The sequence below is a fragment of the Triturus cristatus genome, chromosome 4_1 (assembly GCF_964204655.1).
Source record: "Triturus cristatus chromosome 4_1, aTriCri1.1, whole genome shotgun sequence".
NCBI classification, from domain to species: domain Eukaryota; kingdom Metazoa; phylum Chordata; class Amphibia; order Caudata; family Salamandridae; genus Triturus; species Triturus cristatus.
The window spans coordinates 648,958,262-648,978,462 of record NC_140585.1 but is presented as its reverse complement, the minus strand read 5'-3'; the positions used below and the strand labels follow the sequence as shown (position 1 = coordinate 648,978,462).

At 41.6% G+C, this 20,201-nt stretch overlaps 1 protein-coding gene across 3 annotated transcripts in view; it reads right to left on the bottom strand.

Moving 5' to 3' along the window:
* NELL2 (neural EGFL like 2) overlaps window positions 1-20,201 on the bottom strand; it is a 1,146,830-nt gene that overhangs the window by 89,485 nt on the left and 1,037,144 nt on the right. For 2 of the 3 annotated variants that reach the window (XM_085653041.1, XM_085653042.1), the window contains one exon: window positions 6,737-6,877. The exons of the other annotated variant lie outside the window; for it this stretch is intronic. In XM_085653041.1, coding sequence (XP_085509167.1) covers window positions 6,737-6,877 — 141 coding nt within the window. The remainder of the gene's footprint in view (window positions 1-6,736; window positions 6,878-20,201) is intronic. 3 annotated transcript variants of the gene reach the window in all.

Below are 20,201 nucleotides of genomic sequence, written 5' to 3'. Positions count from 1 at the left end.
ATCGCAAGTCATTACAATGACTTGCTGTGGGGGGCACTGAGGTATTTGAAATGAATTCGAACGCCTTCCCTACTGTTGCGCAAACTGGAGTAGGAATAGTAAATAATACTATTCCTAAGTCCAGCACCCCCCCTACTGCCTATCGTAATGGCTTGCCATGTAAATGCATCGCGTACTAACAATGTGGTCATTGTAACAATCGCATTGTAAAAGCACGTGATGCAATACATCACATTGTAATGTACTATATTCAGTTTAATGTGGTTGAAGACTTAGGCTAGTTTGAAAATGCCCTGACATGTGGCACTTTGGGCCTGTTTCGATTAAGGCAACAACAAAATGGGTATGGTTGCCATGGGTACTTTTGCTCTTTTACCCCATTACCCCATTGGTTGAGAGTGCCCAGAAGTCACTCTAACCATAAAGGTGGCATCCCCACCGCACCTGGATAGAACATTTTCCAGACCTGCGGATGAACAGAAGAGGCCTGGACTTGGTGTCTATGACCTGAGAGGAGCCTGGAAGGACTGGACTATTTTTCCCTTGCTCCCAGGAGAAAAGGTGTACTCCAAGGGTGAGCAGGCTAGCCTCCTTTGTGGCTACAGAGACAAAAAGATTCAAAAGGCCATTTCCCTACACATCCAAGCTGATAATTGGAACTAGAACTGGTCTTTGCAGGTGGCCTCTGTCTGGCAGCCTAAGAGAATCTAGGTGCACCGTACCCCCTTGAGGTCCTTGAGGGGCTTACAAGGGTACTCCTGTGGTTGCTTGTGTAACTGGAAAAAGGTCAGAAATGTTTGAAAACTTTTGCTCCAGAGTCAAGGACACTTAGTATGAAAAGTAATTGAAAGGCAGTTCCATGTTGGCAAATTGAATTAAGTTCCTTTTTTGATTAGGACTTTGATACTTTTTCAAACTTTGTGACTTCCAGTCTTTCACCGGGACCAATCCACTTGGTGTATCAAATGAGGGTTTCCCTGTGGTCAACGTCAAATTGCACATAGGTCCCACTTTATTGCGACCATTGAATACCATTGGTGCTTTGCACATTTTGGCACTATTTTCACTTAAATCTTTACAAATTCATAGCTTTTCTTCCTCTTATTGGATTTTTGTTGATTTGCAATCATTTGCATTTTTTGCCCCCCGACTTTGGGGAATCCAGCCTATGGTGCCGAGCCTCCCTATACACCCCAACTTACCTGTCCAGCCAGTGGTCACCTTCATCCAACCTGCTGGTCCAAGGCTGCAGCCTCTTTGTGCGACCAAGATTCCCCATTGAAAAGCATTTGGGGTTGTTTATATTATGGAGCAAGAAAGGGCAAATAGTGTGGCGTAGTGCAGTACAGTTTGAGATAATATTATTTCATTAGAAGCTGAAAGATGACCAGTCAAACTTTGCAATCGCCTCATGCTGGACAGGAGCGAGTGTTACCATGTTTCTAGTAACATTTAATCCGTTCTATCTAGACACAATTATTTTTGTTAAAATCTGCAAATTATGCAGCAGATGATGGAATATATGGCAGATGTGGCATATCTATATTAAAATCCAAGGGTTGTATGCATATACTTAGGTATCAGAATTCACATTACATGCCTTACCCTGGCAAACCACACATCATCTTACACCTGTAAATCTTGAGACAGAACGCCTAACAAATATCCAATTATGTAAAAACACACAACTAGCTAGTTATTATAGCATTTAATAGCACTTTTTCCCACCAATGACCTCAACATATCTGTTGGCAAAAGTCATGGTTCTTGATTTAAAATTGTAAATCTGATATAGCCCATCAATCTCTCTAGTCAAGAACAGTCACCCACAACTCGCTTTACTAACAGAGTAACACATAATCACACCGCTGATAAGCACATCATTAAACTGGTCTGCAATGGAAATCTCATAAATGCATTTGAAAGACACCCAGGTTCTCTGCAGACTTCGAGGTCAACCTAGTGACCGAATGAGCTACACAAATGTCCCTCATGTGACAAAACATTTTGAACTTATTTACACATCTTATCACACTTTAGCTATATATGATGGCACTTCAATGGAAGTAGTATTCTGGGCAAGTAATTGTGCATTATGGGCACACATAGTTTTCAAAAAATGCATTATTACAAAGCTCTTCAAATTTACTGAAAATACTGTAGTGAAGGTCAAGTTAAGTTTGGTTGCTCACCGAAAAGACTCTTGTCTCACACATTAAAAAATATTTAGTTGAATTGCCATTATGATTAACACATCAAAACCATAGAAATTATGCAATGACCAGTTGGAGTTTCAACACTGATGAAGAAGAGAAATATATTGTTGGATTGTAAAGCCATTACCAATATTATAAGTGTGAAATACAGATTTAATGTTAGGATCCTCAAATCATACGCCTCCTATTTTTTCTCCTTACCCTCTCACTTAAACATTCTGTAAAACGTCATGTGGATAAAACAATACCACATTTAGGGCCTTATGTAGGTGGCCTGGCATTTACCACTTCATAAATACCGAATCATACCGATTCGGTATTTATGAAGTGGTAAATGCTATGTAGGTATTCCTGCGGTAAAAATTACCGATTCGTAGAAATTCGGTAATTACCGAATCGGTATTTACCGATTCGGTAATGAGGCATACCTTCCCATTGATTGAATCAATGGGAAGGTATGCCTCATTACCGAATCGGTAAATACCGATTCGGTAATAGGGGGAACACAATCAAGGGTGGCAGGGTGTCACATTGACACCCTGTTGCACCCCTGATTCCTGCATGTGTGCACATGTGGCACACATACATGCCCTAAGGGCATGTATGTCTGCCACATTGCGCACTTCTAAGCGCTTGAAAATGCATTTACAGAGCCATTCTTCATTTACCACCAACTATTAGTTGGTGGTAAATACCGACTCCACACGACACCCACACACTCCCCCTACATATCATTACAGGATTCGGTATTTACCGAATCGGTAAAATTACCGATTCGGTAATTTTACCGATTCGGTAAATTACCGAATCCTGTAATGTGCCCCCTACATTGCAAAAGCCTAAATACCGGTCGGTAACGGTATAATTACCGAAAATCGGCCGTTACCGACCGGTATTGGGCTACCTACATGAGGCCCTTGGGCTCTTGTCTTTCTTCACAATCAAATGCCTGTTAAAAAAGGGCCACAGAGAGAGGTCCTTTCACTGGTCAGTGAGTCCGTCAACCTCTGCGCCATCATCTTTCTCCTAGGTAGGCAGTGAGACACTTGTGAGGAACACAGTGAATATCCACTGTATCATCCCTTCCAGAAAAATCTGTGAGGGTGGATGACAGTGAATATGCTATAATTTGTAGACGGAGCCACTGTTGATTATCAACAGTGTTTTAATGATGCTCTTCTCTTTATTGTTTTACTGATTATGAAGGAGAAAACATGCACTTCCTTCCACCAACTCAACTTAACAAAAATTGTCACCAATAGTCAACTTCTGTCATGTACTTTACGCTACACGGGTTTTCCAACTCTGGTTCTCCCTGGTTTATTGCTGTCTCAGGTGATGGCATCTTGAGAATGTCTATCATAGCACGGCATAATATAAACTTAAGAGAAATAAACAGTTATCGAAGCACACGATCATCATAGACGTGCTTTCTTAACACTGCAAAAGTTATTTTTTATAACTCGGTCCAAAGGAGGGAATTTTATCAGCCTTAATATGTGGAATTCGGAGTGTATTTACTGGGATTCGAACCCATGACTATATAATCAAACAAGTGCACCTGCAGTGGATTTAGTAATCAGCTGAATCAATAGAGGGTTATAAACCAACTCAGAAGACCTTGGATCCACTGCAGATGTTGATACTGTGGGTACCTGAGACTTCCAGCTACTTCCACCGTTTAACAGGTTTCATGGTGCTTTTGATGCTGCCAGGCTTCAAATCACTACATTTCCTGTCTACAGTGTTAATGGAAACAGCAATGTTAGGAGTGTCAGTTTCAGCATGAGCCGTGCAAACATTCAATTTTTCAAGCTGTTGTGTACACCATTTTGACTTTTGAGTCTCAGTACAGGGTGAATCCCCTTCACATCCAAGTATTGACTTCCTGTCATGGACACTGCCAGTTAATCTGCTGATACTGCACTCCCTGCTGGCCCCTCCAGTGCTGTTGACATGTCTCTTGTTGCTTTACAATCTCCACCACAACCGAGATAAAATGCCCGTATATCTTGGCCACAAAGAAGCAGATATTTCATGATACAATCCTGCTTTGTTCAGCGAAAGCAGGTTGATGAAACTCCACTGTGTTGCGTCTTGGAGGCCACGTCCTCTTAAAAACTGCATTAACAAGGCCTTGTTCAGCGACGGACTAGATCTGCAGCCTAGACGTTTCTCCCAGGCAAACACAGATGTCTTCGTTTTTCACACAGGTTTTTTAGTTTTCTCAAGTTTTGGGATACTTTGCACGTTTTCTGAAAAACATTCAAAAAGCACTGAAAGTATTGGAAGATTTGGTGGTAGATTTGCAAAAACTTCATTGAACGCGAGGCTGTGCTTTATTGCACGACAGGGAGGGCACAGGAGATGGCCATATCTTCAAAGATATGGCTCTCTCCTCTCCTTTCCCTTGCACCGGTGCTGATTACTATAGCGGCCGTGTGCCAAGCAACACCCTAGCGCCATAGCGCTAGGATTTGTGCGCAAGCCTAGCATAGGTTTTGTACCGGAAGGCTACCATTCCTGTACAAAATAAATACCATACGTAGACAAGATGCAAAGCTTTCCCAACTATGTATGCGTGCTGCACGGTGCAGCACACATGCAAAGTTGGAAAAGGAAGAAGAAATTAAAGCATTTCTCCTTCCTTACGCCTACTTTAAAAGGTCGCCGTCTTCTCATGCTAAACCAAATCTACTTTATTTAGTTAAATTGGGTTTAGCGTGAGAATTCTTGGGTGGTTGCATGGGAACACCCATGCTCCATCCTTGGTGCCATCCGCTGCTTTGTATTACTCTTCTGTCATTTCCAGTGCTAAACAAGTTTAGCACAGGAAGGTAAATTGGAAAAAAAAGATTTTGCGCTGATTTGAGTCACTTTTGCGACCCAAACACGGCGCAAAATCTTCATAAATCTCCCCCTTAGTCTCTATGCTTACATTTCCAGATAAATAGCAAGCTTCTAAAAACATCAGAAAGGACGAAGGATAGACTGGATTCAAGGAGGCAGAATCACAGTGATAGCTATTAACACAGAGTTGATTGAGGTAGTGATTTATTGTAACAGCAGCTTAGTTGTAGGCTAGCATGAGCAGAGTTTACTTGCATAGTGTCTTTGCAATGCAGTCAACCAAACCAAGTCACTCAGTCACCCTCTTGACTCCTATCCCCTATGACTAAATGCAGCAAGAATATGAGAAATATGGAGGGTCCAAGCATGCACAAGAAAAGGCATGGGGGCAGGGTGCGGATACCCTGACATCAGGACTCAGAAAGGCAGTAGAAATGTGTGAGGGCAACACACATCATAACTTCCGAATTCACATAAGCGCAGTTGAAGAGAGATGTATGCGAGGACAGCAGAGACCCTACATATTTAACTGAGCTTGTTTTCTAAATGTTCAGGGATGTGAAAAATAATGCTGTTAGTGACGTTTCATGTGCTTCTCTCCTGTTTCAAACTGGGCTACGGATGTTATTTATCACCTTCTTCTCTGTAGATTTAACCTTTTATTCCGCATGTCCTGCCCCCTAGCTGCACCACATGTTACAAGAAGGGAGTGCACTATTACAGAAGATAAGTAGGAATATTGGGCCAGATGCACCAACAAACCATTTTGCGATTTCCTAATTGCGAATCCTTACGATTCACAATTACAAAATCGCAAAACAGAATGCATGAAAGAGTGTTTAACACTTTCTGTGTTTCCTAGGGGATCGCACATGACCTACCTCATGAATATTAATGAGGTAGGTCGCAATTTGCGACCCGCTAGGAATCATGAACATCACGGTACGGTGGCCTGCTGGGGTCAGCATTTTTTTATAAAGCAGCCAGTTTTCCTTAAAGGAAAGCGGGATGCTTTACAGAAGAGAAAATGAAAACTTTTCCTTTCATTTTCTGCGCTTAGAAAATGCATTTAGAGACATTCACAAAGAGGAAAGGGTCCCTTGGGGACCCCTTCCCATTTGCGAATTGGTTACCACCCACTTGAAGTAGGTGGTAAATGTTTTGCGACCGCATTTCGGTCGCAAAACATTCATGCATACTGATGCGATTCGGTATTAGGAAGGGACGCCATAAACACGGCCCTTCCTAATAGCAAATCGCAAACCCATTTTGCTATTTGGTAACAGGTTACCAAATCGCAAAATAGGGTTTCCTGCATCAGAAGAACATTTTTTTGCGTTCGCAAACGTACGATTCTGCAACTCGCCGTTTGCGAAGGCAAAAACTGCTTGATGCATCTGGCCCATTGTCCTTCCAGAGTATGTCAGACTGAGAGAATTAGTGTTGTTAAAATTAAAACAAACCATAAGGGAATCTCAAGGTTACTGAAAAAGGTAATTTCACAATGAATAAACTGTGTCAAGTAGAAAGCACTTATTATATGACGGCCTGCAATTGCCCCAAATCATTTTTATAATTTAATTGGTGTGGAGGTCACTTCCCCGCTTTCCATTTATATTTCATTGTCCCTGGCTGCCTTACTGAGCAGCTGCTTTTGTGTGCGTACTGACCTTCACAGGACTGCCCACTCGTAGAGAACAAGCCATTGTCATGGTAGCCATCTCTGCACTCACAGTGGTACCAGCCAGGCAGGTTGATGCAGTTAGCACGGCTGTCACACTGAATAAAGCCTTCAGAGCATTCATCAATGTCTGATCAGTAGCCAAAAAGGAAAGGAAAAGGATAAAACCAGTTAGTCACGCAACGCAATGTAACCACTTGCATTTTAAGCGCGTTCTAATGTTTTTGCGTTGGTTTCGGTGGATTTGACTGAAACGTGTATATGTTCAATCTATAATAAACATACTGATGAAAGGTGAATGCTGTTGTGCAATGTAACCTGAAATCAGCACCTATGCCTCTACTGATTAAGGAAGTCATTATATATGGGACATTGTGTGGGATATTAGAATGCAAAAAACAAAGCTCAGTAATTATCAGAAATGTAGAAAAAAAGATATAAAATTGGAGTATACGCCCCCTTCAGGCAGATCCATTCAAACAATGAACATACAATCACTCTTAAATGCGCAGCAAGCCCCATTTTTTTAATCAGCCCTTCCAGTCGAAAATTACACCAGGGGTATGTTTCCATTGTGTATTGGGATGATGGGCAGATTAGTGTCCTTATCACACTGTGGTACTTCTTGAACCTGTTCTTTTCCTATGAAGCTGTGCGCACCTTTATTAACAAAAGCCCACAGTTTAAAGCGCATATATAAACTCGCTAACTCTGCCAGTGAGCAGAGAATCCGCAGACAGCATAGGAAGCATGTAGCAGCAGTTACCACTTTGTTTGTCCAAAGGTTGCCATCAGCAGAGAATGCACTAACCTGCAGGCCCATATTTGTTTAGGTTTTAGACTGTTGCGAAGTATTGCAAAACAATGCATAGGCATTTCCATTCCAAAGGTGCTTTTTTTCTAAGCGCAAAAAGGGCTTTGATCTGCTTTGTATCACTTTGTGTGAATTGGCTTTTACTCGGGCAATATTTGAGCAACTCCGATCAAACACCCACCGGTTTTGGGCAAAGCCTAATCTACCAAGACAGCCAGATGAGACTTTGCGTCAAACATAACGCCTTTGTGAAACAGGCACTAACAAGGAAAATGTCTTAATTTCTTCAAAAACTCCATGCATTGCAAGTGTACTAAGGGGAACAGCACACATCCAATATGTCAGATCCTTTTGAGTTTGTCTATGCTTAGAAAACTGTACTGGAAGGGTATGCTTCCAATACAAAAACTATGTTCGACAGTGCATTCTCAACTCTGCACAATGGTGCTACAGTGTTCTTTGCACAAGTCAGCCTTATTAGAGTACCAGTGCAGAACATACCAGCAGCAGGCAATTCTTAGTGGATTTGGCTCAGCTTTGTCCCCCCCCCCCCCCTAAACAAACTCAAAAGGAACTCCATAGTTTCCATAACTAAGTGCAGTTGCCTTAGGGGTAGTGGCCACCACCCGTTGCATAGCATCTACTACATAACATACAAAAGTCGGTGCCCTTAGAGCCCCCACTAACACCCTATTTTTCATGTGTTAAGCATTATTTATAGACATCTCAAACCAACCAGCACAGCAATATTGCATAGTTAATCACATAATTGGCCTTTTCAGCATAAATTGTATACATATATATACTCATCTGAAATTTCACTTCAGAAGTAGAATATAAGCACTTCCGTCACCCCAAATAATCATTCGCAGTCTGAGGGGTGACCAGGGGGAAGAGTGCCATACTAGGCTCAGAGTCAGATTGTGCATTCACATCTTCCGAGGAGTCCACAGTTTCCGCCACCGATTGTGCATCATGTGCTGCTTGTGCTACCGCCACTGTAGTTGTTCTATTTGGGATGAGTGTGTCGTCTGTTGGGGTATGAGGTAATCTAGTGCCAGCCTGTTATTTTTCACTTTGTCCGCCAATTTTGCATTTCCATAACGGCCCTGGAATCTCTAATTTCTCGCAATATTAAGTTCAGCTTGCCTTCAGTACTAGTGGGCTCCGTGGGCGGAACCATGTCTAGGTCCGGATTGCACATCTGTGTGTCCGGTACTGTTTCCGGTGGGCCATCGGGTGTGGGGGTTCCGATTGTTTGGTCCTGGGATGCGCCATATCCTCAAAAGGGCCATAAGCAGTGCACGGCTCAATTCTCACCCCCCAACACTTGCAAGATGTTAGTATATAACCCTCAGTAGTTTCACAGGGTCGTAACACGTGATAAGCGGCATCTCAATATGGGGCCCACCCAACGGCTGGTACCTCAAAGCGTTTTGTTATCTCTTGCGCCCAGCCTCACCCTTCGTGGGCATATTCTGCTTCCACCACAGTCGGAGAACAGCACAGGCACACCACACGCAGCTAAGACCCAAACCACAGCGTCGCCCAGTCCGGCTCCTCTCTATGACACAATGTACCCCTGGGCAGGCAGCTGCACAAATAGAGGTGGGCAAACAACCACAGAAGGAGATGCCCAAGTACCCGCTGGTATGTACCTGAGGGTGCAGAACCTGCTAGTTTGCCCGTGTGGCTCCCTCGCAGTCACTGTTTTTCTTTTCGGTGCCCAGTGGGTTAAGTCTTGGTATCCAGTGCCCTAATATATGCGCCCCCGGTATGCTGCCATTCGCCACCTCCTTATGGTGCCCTAAGCCAATCACACTCCCCAGGTCTCCACGTGTATCTCCCCTTCAATAGGTATGGCAGGCACTGCACAGCAATATACAGCCTCAGGTTTGCCTCTGCGCTCGCAGCATACCTCACCCCCAGGGCAGTCCGATTACTGGCAATTTTCAGCCCAGGCCGGTCTTCGCGGCTTTTCTCAGCCTGCCGCACCACAATGGACGAAGTCAGGGGTAAGCCAGATTTTAGACGCCCACACGTCCCCCTCACCATCATCACCCAGCAGGAGCTGGTTTCTTCCTTACATCCGCCATATTGGGCCAAGTCCAGGTCTTGTGCAGTGCCGTAATTTACAGCCCCGTTATTCGTAGCCCCCAGCTCTCCTCGTCAGCAGCTCCAGAAAAGAGTAGGGAGGCGGTCGCGCTCTCCACAGTTGATCCGCACTGCAGTCTCCGGCCCGCAGGGTCCCCGGTTCTCTGCCGTGTCACGTCACGGCTTCTATAATCGCGCAAGCACAGCCACAGACTACGCTCGCTCGTTAAGGGCAAAACCAAGCCTCAAACAGCCCAATTTACTGGTCATAGTATTCCACAGATCGTCCGATTCCGTAAACTCCGTGTTTGGACCACCGGTGAGCCTATGTCTATCGGATAAATGCCCCGGTGTCAGGGTGGGTTACGGAGCTTCTTTAGCTCGTGTCCGCCATGCTCGGTGGTTGGCCGTGCCCCCTTCCATTCCTTGGTTAATATGGATATCGATGTGTGTATCGATAAAAATAAACTATTGTCCTTATCAATAGAATCACCCGTTCCTAACTCCACATCTACCTTGATACACAGTATGCAGTCAGGCAGGCCCCGCGAACTAGGCCTGGGATTACTGATTGATGGGTCACAGGTGGGAGGGTGCAAGCAGGCAAACACATGGGCAGGAAACCTCTGATCAATCCTACAGATAGGTGTAGCGACATTACAATAGTCAGGGGAGATTTCCCCCAATAACAGACACATGGCCCGAGGGAGATACATGCGCATCTGAAAACACCCTAAAGTCAGATGCTACATGAATTAGGAACACAAAGAAACACATGATCTGGACCTAGCACACGTATTGATCACACACGCCCTATGTTTGACATCTAGACACTTTCCCCACTGGCCACACTGTGTCCACACAAGGTCGAGACCCATCTGCAGTAACCATTTCATTATTAATGTATGACTCCAAGGCAGCAACCAACATTCCTCACTACAAATGGTACGCCAGAAAGTTTTATTACTTGCTGTAATATTGTATATAAGATGCACAAGAACCCACTGTAAATTGAGACAGTACTCCTTGTGCCCGTAACTTTTCTCCTGGCCAAATATATTTAATTAAACAAATTGTTCCTGTTTTGCCGAACACCTCTTGTCTTATGTTTATTTCTAAATAATTCACACCAGAGCAGCACCTTACAAGGGACATTGGGTTCTCCAGACTCGTTTACAAATGGGGCATGTTGTGACATGCTTGCAGCTGCCATTGTGAGAAAGTGTAAGTAACAATGAAGTGGATTAGGCAGAAATGCTTTCTGCTATATAAATATGACTGATATTATAGGATCAATTAGGTCAAAAGAGTACAACACTGGGGGCGTGGCTAAAGCGCCACACAAGATGGCCGCCTAGAGAGTTTTCTCCGCCGCACCGAGACGCGCATCGGAGCATCTGCAGCGCTCTTCATGCAGTTCCTCATCCACGGACGCTCGCATCATGCGTCGGAAGGTTGACTCCCTCTGGTGAGCTTTTCTGCAACTTCCAATGCGCTGCATTTCAGGACTTTTCAGCGCTTAATGTTTTCTCCTCATAGCGGCCGCCATTTTGTATGCCCGTGAGCCAGCTCCATGTGTGGGTTTTATTGCCTCATGGATATTTCTTTCACACGCTGGCTCTCCTATTCTTTACACTTCCTGCAATGTTTTTTTTTTATGAACTGCCACACTACTGAGGAGATAAATGCCTTACTGTTCTTGCTTCGTGCCTACTGCATTGATGACGCTTCAGTTGCTTACTCGTCATAACTGCCACCACAGTTGCTGTGTGATTCCCTGAAGTCCTTTATGTTGAAGAGTTAACAGGACTACCAACTGAGCCTCTGCTCTTCAATTCCTGGTATTTTCGGGACCCTCTGTGTTTTGACTGCCTGCTATTTCGCTTCTGTCACGTCTTTATTTGCTCTACACGGTCAATTGTCACCGCTTTGGGAAGGATTAATTTTGGTCTCATTGTTCTTGTTCATCATAACAACCCTTTGGTTACTCTACTAACTGCGGATTAATCTCTATGGGCAAATTGCGTCATCCGAAGTTCGTTTTTATACCAACAAAAAGTGTTCCTGCGTCAACATCTTCTCAATCCTCTACTTCAGGCTCTCCTCCTAATACAAGTCAAATTACGGGAGTTGCTCCTAAGCGATCTTCCTCTACGCAGCCCCCTCCAGGCAAACCTTCTCCACCTACAGCGTCAACTAAACGCCTGAAGCATGACCCGCCATCTCCTGACAAGGCACCACCTCCCATCTCTATGGAACTACTTCTAGAGGAGATTCGCGCTTTACGCCCGTTTGTAGAGGAGACCAATAACAAAATGCAGTTCCTTGAGGAGAAATGGTCATCAATGGATAACAGAGTGACGTCTGTGGAGCAGCAAGTTTCAGACCTGCAAGTTACTTCTCAACGTATCTCTTCTTTGGAAAAGTCGGTCCTTGCTCTTCAGCAGCACACTGAGGACTTAGAAAACAGGAATAGGAGGAATAACCTACACATTTACGGATTGCCGGAAACCCTGGAAGGTGATGACCCTGTGTCGTTCTTTTCTTCTTTCCTCCCGAAACTTCTAGATATGCCATCTATCACTTCTCTCAACATCCAAAGGGCGCACCGGCTTGGTCCCCGCTCATCTACCTCAACTAAGCCACGAGGTGTCATCATTCTCTTCCTGAGGTTCACGGATCTTCTTTCAGTTCTCTCCGCAGCTCGATCCAAGCATCAAGTCTCTTGGTTGGGTCAGAGAGAATTTCTGTCTCAAGATGTTTCCAATGCTACCACTTCTAGAAGAAAAGAATCCCTAAATCTCCGTGCTCCTTTACATTCTATTGGTGCTAGATATGGTTTATTCCATCCATGCATTTTCAAAGTTACTCACCAGAACCAAACATGGACTTTCCTGGATCCAGCAGAACTTAAAAACTTTATTCATATTCAAACTAACAGTGGCATGGATACTTCCACTTCCCCTAGTGGCTGATTGCTTCATTTTATTCTTCTTTGCAGGTCTTCTTTTTGGGACTATTTTGCATTCATTTTTATTTTGTGATATAGCTGTTATATCGTGGCTCTTGCCTTTGTTGTTCTTTTAAACAGATTTATTATGGTTTCTTTCATTGTATACTTCTCCTTTTTTGTTTGTTCTCCCTGACTTATTAGTCCTCTCAGATCTTGTATTTTTCTTTAGTTGTTGTTGATTACTTAGTTTATTTATCCTTATGTATTTTTCTGTTGGTAATTATTTTTTGTATTGATTTATACAGATTGGTCGACTTTTTTATCTTCTGCACATATGGTTTCCTTTCTGCGTCCTCGTCCTGGTGAGGTTGGACTCCCAACTCTCGGGAGGCTCGTCTTGTCGAGTGTCGCCATTGTCCCATTACCCTCCTTTATGTCCCTCTCAGGTATGTTATTTTCAGTCATCCTTTTTGGATATGTACTGTCTCTTTTTGTATTTCTGTCCTCTTTTCCCCACTCTTTTCCTTTTCTTTCCTCTTTACTTCTTGGTCAAACTCCTCTTTCCTTGGTTGGTCTTTCTCTCCTATTTTTCTATCCTCCTTCTCTTTCTCTCTTTTTTTGGCTTTATTATACATATGTGCATTTTTGTGCTTTCTGTTTCTACTGTTTTTAGGATATCTGTAAATTCAAAGTTGTTTCTTGGAATGTAAAAGGTTTTATTAATCCCATTAAACGGCAGAGAGTTCTTTCCCATGTAGCTTCCTATAACCCTGATATAGTTCTTTTGCAAGAAACCCATCTTAATGAAACTGAATCCCTTAAATTAAAGAGGAGTTGGGTAGGTTCAGTCTTATTTTCACCTTCCAACAACAAAAAGAATGGAGTTGCCATTTTATGTCACAAAAAGCTAAAATGTGCTGTTTTGTCACAGGAAAAGGACACTGAGGGTCGATGGATACTGATTAAATTGCTAATTAATTTAATTCCTTTAACTGTTTTTAATGTCTACAGCCCTACGCAACCGGATTGTTCTTTTTGGCCTCGCATCACGAAAAAATGTATTCAACATAAAGATGAATTATTTAATTTAGGAGGAGACTGTAACCAGATTGTTGCTCCATTCCTTGATCGTAAATCTACAGTTCGCTTCATGCCTCACAAATCTCACAAACATTTTCTTGACACTCTCTTGCAATCACACCTTATTGATTCTTGGCGACTCTCGCATCCTGATACTTTGGACTATTCTTTTTTTTCTTCTCCTCACTCATCTTTTTCTCGTCTCGACTATATTTTTCTTTCTCAACCTCTATCTCAAAACTTACTGTCTTCTTCTATCGAACCCATAGTTATTTCGGACCATGTCCCTATCGTAACGGTTCTTGACTTACTCTCACCACATCCCAAAACCATCCCGTTGGTGCTTTAATAGCGCACTTCTTATCGATCCCAATTTCTCTTCCTCTTTTCGTTCCTTTACCAGGGAATTCTTTCTACTTAATTGCGACCCTAGTACCCCTCCTCATATCCTTTGGGATTCTTTTAAGGCTACTGCAAGAGGCTTCATCATTGATTTAGTTTCTATGAAAAAGAAGCAATATCTTCAACAATGGAAAGCCTCCCTAGCGCATATAAAATCTTTGGAGCATAAGTTTTATACCTCTTCAGATAAATGTATGTCACCAGAGCTTTTACGTGCCAAAGTAGAATTTAATAAATTTACTACTGACAATGCGTCTTCTATTCTTCTTCGTAGCAGTGCTCGTTATTATGGAGGCCGCAATAAATCAGGTAAACTCTTAGCTAATTATCTCAAATCTCGTAAAGAACGCACTCTTATAGATTCTATTTACTCTTCTGATAATATTCTCCTGCATAAAGATAAGGAAATACTTGACCAATTTCAATCATTTTATCAACAACTCTATACCCTAGAATCTCCTCCTACTTCTTCTCTTATTCAGAATTATTTTGAGAAACTTCCTAAACCTCCTAATTCTCACCTCCATTTTTCGGACCTTGAACTTGACCTTTCACTACACAAACTTTCCATAACATTGACATCCTTTACTAAAGGTAAAACGCCCGGTCCCCGTTTAATTTTATTTACACTTTTCTGATCTTTTGTTACCTAAACTTCTGATCCTTTTTCAGTCATTTTATTCATCTGGCAAGGCGGAAGGTACTTTTCAGGATGCTACCATTTGTCTTATCCCAAAAGATGGTCCCCAATTATGTAAAATCTATCGTCCGATCTCTTTAGTTAACGTAGACTATAAATTATTTGCTAAACTCCTTGCGTTGCGCTTAGATCCCTTTATGCCCTATCTTATTGGTAAGGAGCAATGTGGCTTGTTAAAGGCAGACTTACATCTGATAACTCTCGCCTGTTTCTTAATGTTTTAAACAATGCCTCATCCCTTTCAATTCCTTTAGCTGCTATCTCTGTTGATGCAGAGAAGGCTTTTGACAAGGTTGATTGGTCTTTTTTTGTTTGCTTCATTACGTTGGCACGGCTTTGGTCCCAAATTTATTTCCCTTATCTCTCTGTTATATTCTGCTCCCCAAGCCTCGGTGCTTGTAAACGGTCAACTTTCTTTGTCCTTTCCTCTTCGACGGGGCGTTCGTCAGGGCTGTCCTTTAGCTCCACTTCTTTTTGTCCTAGCTCTTGAACCATTTCTATCTTCTATTCGTAGCAATACTTCTATTTCCGGTTTTCCTTATGGTAACAATCAATTGAAACTTTCTGCATATGCAGATGATATTCTCTTGTTTATTTCCGATCCAGAAAGATCTGTTCCCCCTTTATTATCTGAATTCGATTCTTTTTCCTTGGTTTCAGGATATAAGATAAATTCAGACAAGACTGAAATCCTTCCTCTCACCACAACCTGTCTTCCTCAAAAATTAAATATCTGGGTATTTGGTCCTCTAACTCTATTTCTTCTTCAATTAAATTAAATATGTCCGCAGTTTTATCCAGAATTGAACAATTGTTCTCTACCTGGAATCCTCTTTTTCTTTCCTGGCGGGGTCGTTTGGACTCAATTAAGATGATGATATCCCCTATTCTAATTTATATATTTTCCATGCTACCTGTTCATGTTCCTGTATTCTACTTTAAGCGTATCGATTCTCTTCTTTCGAAATTTCTCGGGAAAAATAAAAAATCTAGAATCTCTCTTACTATTCTTCGTAAACCCAAACCTAATGGTGGTGTTAATTTTCCAGATTTCCGTCTCTATCATAAGTCCTTTTCTTTACGTCAAGCCTCGAGATGGCTCTCATTAAGCTCTTTCCCTTTTACTCCTCTTTGGCTCCTCATTGAACAAACGTTACTGTTGCCCTTCTCCTTTGATGAAGTGGTACGCTTCTCTGCCAAAACTCCTTATTCCTCATTTCCTTTATTCAAACATACTCTTTCTCTTTTAAGACCCTTGGTTCATCCTACTACCATTACACGTAATTCTTTTTGAAATAGCCCCATTTGGTATAATTCAATTATCCTTTTCAATAATAGACCCATCTTTTGGAAATCCTGGAGAGTAAAAGGAGTCATTTGGGTTAACCAACTCTTTAATGGATCATTTCATTGCTCCTATCCCCAATTTCAACTCTTATTTCACTGTCCCCGATCTTTTTTGTTGAAATGTTCTACTCTTATGGCAATAATTCTTGACCGTTATTATTCTCTTCCTTCTTTGTCATCATCTGCACCTCCATCTCCTCTTCTTAATATGCTCGCTACCTTCCCTAAAGCATCTCTTATTTATACATTTTTCACCTCTGCTAATCCGGACCGCGGCAAAACTAAAGTGGAGCTCTCCTGGGAAGCGGATTTTGGTTGTACTTGGTCCAGATCCTTAAAAATTTCTCGTTCTGCTTCTCTTACTCAATCTTTATTTTATCTGTATCATAGACTTTATTTTTGTCCTCTCTCCTTGTCTCGTTTCTTACCCTCTTCTGATTCTAAATGCTGGACTTGTGGCACTTCTATTGCTGATCTTCATCTGCTCTTTTTCTGTCCTGTTGTTTCTTCTTTCTGGGAAAAAGTTTGGCTGTACCTCTCTCGCATTTTTACATTTTCTACCCCTTTCTCCATTATTCTTCTCTTTCTGGGTAGTCTTTCTGTTTCTTTAGAATTACCTGCACATTCACGTGGTCTTTTTGATCTCATGCTTGCTCTTGCATTCCAGCACATCTCATCTAATTAGAAATCTCTCACAAATATTTCTATACAGGACTGGTGGAACTCTTTATGTCATTTTCACAGACTTGATGTTGCCTTTGCCTCCTCCTCCAAACCAATACGTAATGTTGATCTTTTCTGGTTACCCCTCACTACCTACCTCGATCGATTGGCTTTGAAGAAATCTACGCATACTAACTCGGAAAACTTTAAACCTCTTTGAAGAACCTTGACTCTCTCCTTCTTGTTACCTTTTACAGGTTTCTCATATTAAATCAGTTTCTATACTGTTCATTTTGTATTGTTCATTTATGTAATTTGATTGTAGGCCGTAATTATCTTTAGAGTTTACATTATATAATCTTATTTTCCCTCCCCTCCTCCCTCCTTCCCTCCTATTTTTCTCCCTCTCTCTTTCCCCTTATCTTTAAAATCCCCATGAAAGGGTTTTTGTCTCTTTAACATTGATATTAGCATTGTCATCGATTTATACCATGTGTGAACATATTTCCTGTTTATGCTGATATCTTACTTGTTAATACTTTTTTTTCAATAAAGCTTTTCAAACATAAAAAAAAGAGTACAGCACTAAAAAGCATGCATTTAACTAATAGCAGACCTGTAGTCAGTACAGCATAATCTTATGACATGAGATGTGTTTACTTCTATACCTGGACATTTGAATACATGCAAATAAATTACACGAATGATATTATTTAAAAATAACAATATTACAGCATTGTTGACAAAATGCTAATAACCTTTGTGGGTAGCATGACAGCAGAACAGAAACAACCTTCAGATGTAGCACAATAATATACATTAAAAAAATCAAAGAATACCTTAAGCTAATGTATCAAATGCTAGAGTCCAATAGTACTAGCAAACTAATCAGAGTGATAAGATTTGCAAAACACATGGAGGTTACACAATTATTTGCTGCTTATTCTTTATTAAAGAAAAGTATATCTAAAGTACATGAAGTATATGCCAAAAAATACTAAGAAGTAACCAGTATTAAGTGCATATATAAAATGACAAGTGCACATCACTATTAATTAATTACTTTGATGAGAAGCAGAGAAAAATATGCCTATCACCAGCATTCTAGTCAAAAAAGGTTCTGAAGTAGAGTTGTGTTTCCCAGTAAGGGTTTATCCGCTTAAAGTATGTGTGTCACTGTTGAGCAGTACGTGACACACACTACAACCATCTGAGGTGAAGGTGTGCCTGCCACTGAAGAGGTTATCCGCACTCGAAAGACAGATTACAGTTGTTCGTTTCCAGGTCCAGAAAGAAGCCGGACGGACTCGGGTCCGTCCAGCATCGTAATCGGCCCCCAAGTGTTTTGCGATTTCATCCTATGGAATGAGGGTCTAGGGTTATAAAAACAAAGATTCCCTTCACAGAGTGCAAAATACGTTTTTGCGTAGTCTGCTGGCTGTTCCACAATCCTTGCCTACTTTTGTCTGCAACTGAAAGCTTGGTATTAGTTTTGTGGAGGCTAGAATCAAGCTCAGTCTTGTGTTCCTTTGGCTAAGGCTTTGGGTGACACCTGAAGCTAGCCTAAGTAGGGAGGTGATTCAAGACTGTCTCTGCCTGGATATCACACAATCAGTTTCTTGGCTGAGGTGTGTCAAATCAGTCTTTTACACTTTGGGAACCTCTGAGTTCTTTACAAACCCCGAAAGTATCAAAAGATGCACAAAAGCATTGGTTAAAAAACTATTTTAGAAATGGCGAGAAGGGAGCAGTTGAGGGATTATAATCAACCACATACAGTTTTAAAATATGTATCTACTAAATCCTCTGCAGATTTGGGGTTTTATTGGTCTTTTATTCAAAGTGAGAGATATAGATTAGAACTTACCAGGTTGTGTTTTAATATTATTCACTTTCCTTTTTCTTACCCTACCAACATACAAGGTACCTGGATCACTAATCTTCCCTGTTACTGTGACTGTGTTACAAAGCAAAGCAAAGCACATTGCATTTTATGTAGAGACATTTTAAGGCATGGGCAAAGTGGGCTCTGGCCCAGGGCCCCAGCATTTCAGGGGCCCCTCTGATGAAGCCAGCTGTGTTCTTCAGAGAGTCTTGCCCTAATTACCTTGGGTAATTCTTAAACAGATTGATTTAAATATGTCTTCTCCTTCTTTGATTTTTAATGTGGGTGATGTGTGAGTGTGTATTGGAGACATTTGTTACAGAGAAATGTGTTTATGTTACATGCAACATCCATTAAAAAAAGTTTCTTTTGCATCAAAACATGACCTCTTGAATAAGAAATGGGAGGGTGTCACAGAGGTTATTTGAATAATATTAGTGAGCTGCTGTTGTGTTACAATAGTGAAAACACACCTCACTATCCCTAGATATTAGATGTAAACACATTTAGAATATGGACGAGTGTGCCTGTGTGCTGTCAGTGACTCCACCAAAGAGGGAATGCAAGAACTAAAATTGGATCAAAAACTGATCCTAATGGGGGCCCCCAAAATATGCTTGGCCTTGGGCCCCCAATATCCTTAAGATATTGACTTTACCTTGTTCTGCACATTGTACTCTTCACATTGGAAGCAATGATTGCTCCTAGTACTCCTTACCACCAACATCAGACATTTTAAGGCAGCTTTTGTCTCTCTGCAAAAGTTAGATACTCTCCAAATTTGCTATGCAGTGATTAACTTTAATAGTAGCTATTTATCAATGGTACTAAATGAAGATGCAGGGTAGCCAGTAGTAGAGGTGAACCAGGATCATGTTTATTCACAAGGTAGGAGTCTCAGGATACCGGTGAAGTTGGAATAAAGGAAGCCCCACCAGGAGCAGCATCATTGCTGCTCAGCCCATGCATTCAACTGATACTCTCTCAAACCATGCATGCACCAGCATTCTAATTACATCACAGTCACTATGGCTGAGGAGCATGGGACATAACACTAAGAGGATAATGCATAGCAAAGATGAAGATACCACATTAGTGAAGTGAGTTTTATTGTATGTCTTATAAATTATGCTTTTTATGGCAGGATTGACAGCCGAATAAAGTTATTTTGACTGACAGACTAACTTTAGTCTCTATTCTTGAAATCTATTATCCTTTACGTAGTTATTTATTTATTAATGTATTATTTACTGCATATTTGGATGGCTCTATATGGGGATCAAGGAGGTGCTTTAAAGCTTGCAGGCTATATGCATGGGTTGTACATATATAGATTTGTATTTTGGTTCTTCTAAAATGGACTTAGGACCATGCTAGTAGTAGCCCTTTTCTGGAGATATACATTCTGAATTTGTATTTATGAAATAGCAAAGCTGGAGCACAAATTAGTTTTGTAGCCCTATTATATGCTCTATATGCGAGTGGTTGTGAGCAAAGCTATGATGATTGGGGTATA